Source organism: Trifolium pratense, linkage group LG2, assembly GCF_020283565.1.
Source record: "Trifolium pratense cultivar HEN17-A07 linkage group LG2, ARS_RC_1.1, whole genome shotgun sequence".
Taxonomy (NCBI): domain Eukaryota; kingdom Viridiplantae; phylum Streptophyta; class Magnoliopsida; order Fabales; family Fabaceae; genus Trifolium; species Trifolium pratense.
Window position 1 is genome coordinate 11,364,483 of NC_060060.1, and position 5,244 is coordinate 11,369,726.

General features: G+C 28.4%; 1 protein-coding gene across 2 annotated transcripts; it reads right to left on the reverse strand.

Moving 5' to 3' along the window:
- Positions 1–871: 871 nt before the first annotated feature.
- LOC123908919 (geranylgeranyl pyrophosphate synthase 7, chloroplastic-like) lies at positions 872–4,429 on the reverse strand. Of its 2 annotated transcripts, XM_045959657.1 has the most exons (2): positions 3,289–4,429; positions 872–989 (listed from the first exon to the last, which is right to left on the reverse strand). In XM_045959657.1, the coding sequence occupies exons 1-2, from the start codon at positions 4,345–4,347 to the stop codon at positions 939–941; spliced, it is 1,110 nt and encodes a 369-aa protein (XP_045815613.1). In that variant the 5' UTR covers positions 4,348–4,429; the 3' UTR covers positions 872–938. The 2 variants fall into 2 exon arrangements, with proteins under 2 accessions (XP_045815613.1, XP_045815612.1); XM_045959656.1 differs by lacking the exon at positions 872–989 and having other exon boundaries at positions 2,990–4,428.
- Between the last annotated feature and the right edge of the window lie 815 nt (positions 4,430–5,244).

A 5,244-nucleotide genomic window follows, 5' to 3' on the forward strand; every position in this document is an offset into this window, starting at 1 on the left:
TTCACTCTCCCCCATTTCAAGAACCTCAAAGTCTTTGCGCAATGCTTGAAGCTATGCACGTTTCACTTTAGTAGAACCTTGATACTTGACTCTCATAGCATTCCAAATATCTCGTGCAGTGTCACGATTAAGAATTGTTTCTAAGATGGATCGATCAATAGACTGAAACAAATAGTTCTTGACTTTCAAATCAGTAAGTTTACTCTCATTTGCAATGCGTTGTTGTTTCACCGTTGTAATCAAGGCCCAATATTACAAACACACTATACACAACACTAACCATGTGACTATAATTAAAACTAAATATAACTATTAGTATATTTAGTTTACGTAGAACCAATGGCGTGTTAAATTATAATCAATTTGTGACAAGTCTTTTTTTCAAAGTAAAAAAGTCAAAATAATTAATTAATATAGCTATTCAATTTCAAAGCACAAGATATCCTCATAAGAGAACAACATTACAAAAACAAGCACCAAATATGCTCACTCCATGAAAACACCAATGAACCCACACACCAATGCAACTCATATAACCAATATGATTAAAACACCATTGATTTTAATTCATGAGAAAACAATTTCATTTTTTCAATACCATGTCAACTTACAATCTTAAGAAATATATTTAAGTTGTCGAAAATTCACCTGAAAATACAAACCATGTATCTTGAAAGAAAAAAAAAAAGTTGAAGACTAAAACCGAACTTATTTGATAAATCCACTATTACAATATTTTTAACTAGTTGATAGGGACATCACATTATATATACATGAGTGGAAATTCAAATACTAAATATTTCATTTATTCAAATTCTAGTTACCAGACTATTTGACAAAAAAAAATAAAAATCTAACATCCAATGTTTTCATAATCCCAAGATTCCCAACTTTATTTTTGTCCTATAAACCAAAAAAAAAAAAAAAAACATATTGCTCTAATTTTGCCTATAAGCAATGTAATTGGTTAAAGCAAGTAAAGGAGCAACCTTTTCATAATCAACTTGCTGGACACCCGTGCGTCCGCACGGGAGTCGCGGCGTTGCCGCTCCTCACTTGGTAACATAAAATAATAATTTACTGGAAAGTAATTCAAAAGATTAAAAAAAAATTAGAAAGGATATAATATTTGGTAAAAAAAAATAGAAAAAGAACAATGGTAAAACCATCACAAAAAAATCTCAGATATCCGTATTAGTATAATATAAATTTTGTTCAAAAAAAATATATAAATATAGATAATGGAGAAATCATGAAAAAAATAGGCTACCTTATTAATATATTAGTAAAAACATCGTCTTGTAAAAATAACCAAAAACTTATGTCTGTGTATTCAATATATGAGTATAAATATAGTGCCGTAAAAATTATTAGAAAATATGCAACCTTATTAATATGTTAGTGAAAATATAGGGCTCACAAAAATCATCAAAATAATTAGGTCACCGTATTAAATATTAAATATGAGTATAACTCGTAAAATTGTAAAAAAAAAAAATAGACAACATAAAAAATAAGTTTCCATGTTAATATATGAGTATAAATATAGGTTCCGTATATATTATAAAGAACATGCAAGCTTATTAATATGAGTAAAAAACATAGGTCCCACAAAAATTACACAAAACATTAGGTCATTGTATTAACATATGAGTATAAATATAGATCTCACAATAAATAGTAAAAAACTAGAAACTTTATTAATAAGAGTAAAAACATATAGCCCTACAGAAATCACACAAAGGATTAGATTTTTGTGTTAATATATGAGTATAAATATATGTCATGTAGAAATTATGAAAGAATTGACAACCTTATTAATATATTAATAAAAAACATAGGTCTCATAAAAATCAACAAAATAATTAGTTCGATGTATTAATATACGATCTACTATAACCCGTAAAATTATAAAAAATTAAACAATTTTATTAAATTATGATTAAAAATATAAATCTTGTAGAAATTAAAAACAAAAAAGGTTCTGATATTAATATATGAGTATAAATATATGTGCTACATAAATTATTAAAGAACAGAAAACCTTATTAATAAGAAGAAAAACATAGGTCCCTAAGAATTTACACAAAAAATGATGTCCCCGTATTAATATATGAGTATAACTCGTAAAATTAATAAAAATATATACAACTTTATTAATATATGAGTAAAAATATAAGGCCCGTAGATATAACCAAAAAAATTATGTTCCGATATTAATATGAATATAACCTGTAAATTATTAAAAAAAATAGACAACATAATATATTAGTAAAACACAAGTTCCGTGAGACTAAATATAAAATTTGCATAATGTATTAGTCAATCTATTTCAAATGAATGACCAATATTGATGACAAGTGAATTTTTTGTTCCGGTAAAATAAAAGGTAATTTATTTCTCAAAAAATTAATTAGTCCTTATATCAACAACAAAATATCTTCCAAAATAAAACTTCTAAAAAAATGTCATTTATTTTTTAACTTTGTATTTAATTCATTTTTTTTAAAACTAAAAGTATCATCCGCACAACCCTGCAGAGACCAATCCCCTCGAGATGACTGAAAATTCTTATTGTTTTAGTCTCAACATTTTTTCGGGAGTTTTTCAATTTTTCTTCCACCATATTCTGATATTAAAATTAATTAAATATAGGACAAAACTTAGAAACGGTTCCATTTTTCTCCCACCATATTCTCATATTAAATTAATTAAATATATGACAAAACTTAGAAACAGTTCCATTGGTACTGTTGATACTGTTCACCAATTAAAATGCGACACCTGAATTAATTTATTCGTCATTAATAATTTATTAAATTCCGTCAGTTCACTATTATCTAAAAATATATTTAACAATTTCATGAGAAAACAATTTCATTTTTTCAATACCATGTCAACTTACAATCTTAAGAAATATATTTAAGTTGTCGAAAATTCACCTGAAAATACAAACCATGTATCTTGAAAGAAAAAAAAAAGTTGAAGACTAAAACCGAACTTATTTGATAAATCCACTATTACAATATTTTTAACTAGTTGATAGGGACATCACATTATATATACATGAGTGGAAATTCAAATCCTAAATATTTCATTTATTCAAATTCTAGTTACCAGACTATTTGACAAAAAAATAAATAAAAATCTAACATCCAATGTTTTCATAATCCCAAGATTCCCAACTTTATTTTTCTCCTATAAACCAAAAAAAAAAAAAAAAAAAAACATATTGCTCTAATTTTGCCTATAAGCAATGTAATTGGTTAAAGCAAGTAAAGGAGCAACCTTTTCATAATCAAAACCAATAAGACAATCATGTGCATCCTTAATCAATTTTTCAGCAAACTCCTTAGATTTTTCCAATCCCAAAAGCTTAGGATAAGTAGCTTTATCAGCAGCCAAATCCTTCCCTGCTGTTTTCCCTAATTCCTCAGAAGATTTAGTAACATCAAGAATATCATCAACAACTTGAAACAATAATCCAATACACCTAGCAAATTTCCTTAATTTTCCAATTTCATCTTCACTACCACCACCAATTATTGCTCCCATAACAACCGAAGCTTCCAACAAAGCCGCGGTTTTTCGAAGATGTATAAACTCGAGTGTCTTCAATCCGACATTTGATAGGCCTTCTGATTCCAAATCAACAATTTGTCCAGCAACAAGTCCTTCTTTTCCAACTGATTTTGCCAGCTCAGCAATTGCTTTGACAACTTTTTCGGGTGGGACCCCTGTAGTTGAAACCGCCACGTGTTCAAACGCGAATGAAAGTAGCGCGTCTCCAGCAAGGACAGCTACGTCCTCACCATAGACTTTGTGGTTTGTTGGCTTTCCTCTTCTGAGATCGTCGTTGTCCATGCACGGTAAATCATCATGGATCAACGACATAGTATGAATCATTTCCACGGCACAGGCCGATGGAATTGCTGTTTCTTCTTTGCCGCCTACGAGTTTGCAGGCGGCAATACATAGTATCGGACGAACTCTTTTTCCTCCGGCCAGGAGGGAATATCGCATAGCTTCATGAATCTTCACCGGTTCTTTTAGTACAATTGCTTCATCCAATGCTTTGTTCACTATATTAGCTTTTTCAAGCATGTATGCATTGAAATTGATATTGGGTATGGTTTCTTCTTTGGTTTTTACTTTGACTACATTAGTGAGAATTGCATAGAGTTTGAAAGAGGAAAAAGAAGAAACCAATTTTCTTCTTCTTTGTTGATTGGTAAGTGATGAAATGGGAATAGCTAGAAAGGGAACAAGAGTTTGGTTTTTAGTTGTGATTGTTTGGTTCCACTTAGAATTCGGACCAACCCATGTAACAACATTCATGGAACTCATTATTGGTTATTATTGATGTTCTTGTTTGTGTTTGTGCTCTTGTATGTTCACCTTGTTATATTATATAGAGTTTCAACAAGGTTCTTCGATGCTTGTCATACTTTGTACGTGGATTTGGCTATTATAGAATAAATAAATTGTTTAAGTATCATGATTTTTTTTTGGTTACCCAAATACAATGCATTCAATGTTCCAAAGAAGAAAAATTAAAATAATTTTAACTAATTTCTTATTAAAATTTATAAGAGTCAATACAAAATGATTTTTTTTATTACCTTAGCAACAAAAAAATTATTTTTTTATTTATGAGAAAAATACTAAATGACCAATAGAGTAAAAAAAAAATATGTATGTAATTAAAACTATTCCATACCAATTATGTATGTAAAAAAAAAACATGTCTAATGTCAGGGTGAGTTTGTTAATAAAAGATTTTTACTACTATAAAAAAAAGTCAAGAGTATTATTGGTATTATGAAAATTCCACACAAATTTTTTTTGTATCTTTTTTATATATATAGGGATAGATAGAAATGAATTAATCTCCTATTTTTTGAACTTTAAAAGTATTGCATATAGTGTTTGGCATTTTAATACTATTACATGTAAAAATAATTATAAAATAATTACGATATATATTAAAAATGAAGGTTGTACCGATAAAGCCAACATGTACTAATACGTAGATGACAAACATAGCATTTGGAATTCAATGAGTTTTTAGGAAGAGGGAATCTCAATCTATTATGCCTATTTGTCACTATCTTTGGAGTTTTTATTTGTAATTATATTGTAAATTAAGGGGTGAATTCAGGGGCGAACCCAGACATGGATTACCAGTGTGGCTAATTTTTTTAGGTATTATTGAAAAAAAATCATCGTTATCTTAATAATTCA

Coding starts and splice junctions, on each gene's coding strand:
- LOC123908919 (XM_045959657.1), bottom strand. CDS start 4,347: ATGAGTTCCATGAATGTTGTTACATGGGTTGGTCCGAATTCTAAGTGG. Junction 990..3,288: donor TTGGTTTTGATTATGAAAAG/GTTGCTCCTTTA, acceptor GATTATGAAAAG/GTTGCTCCTTTACTTGCTTT.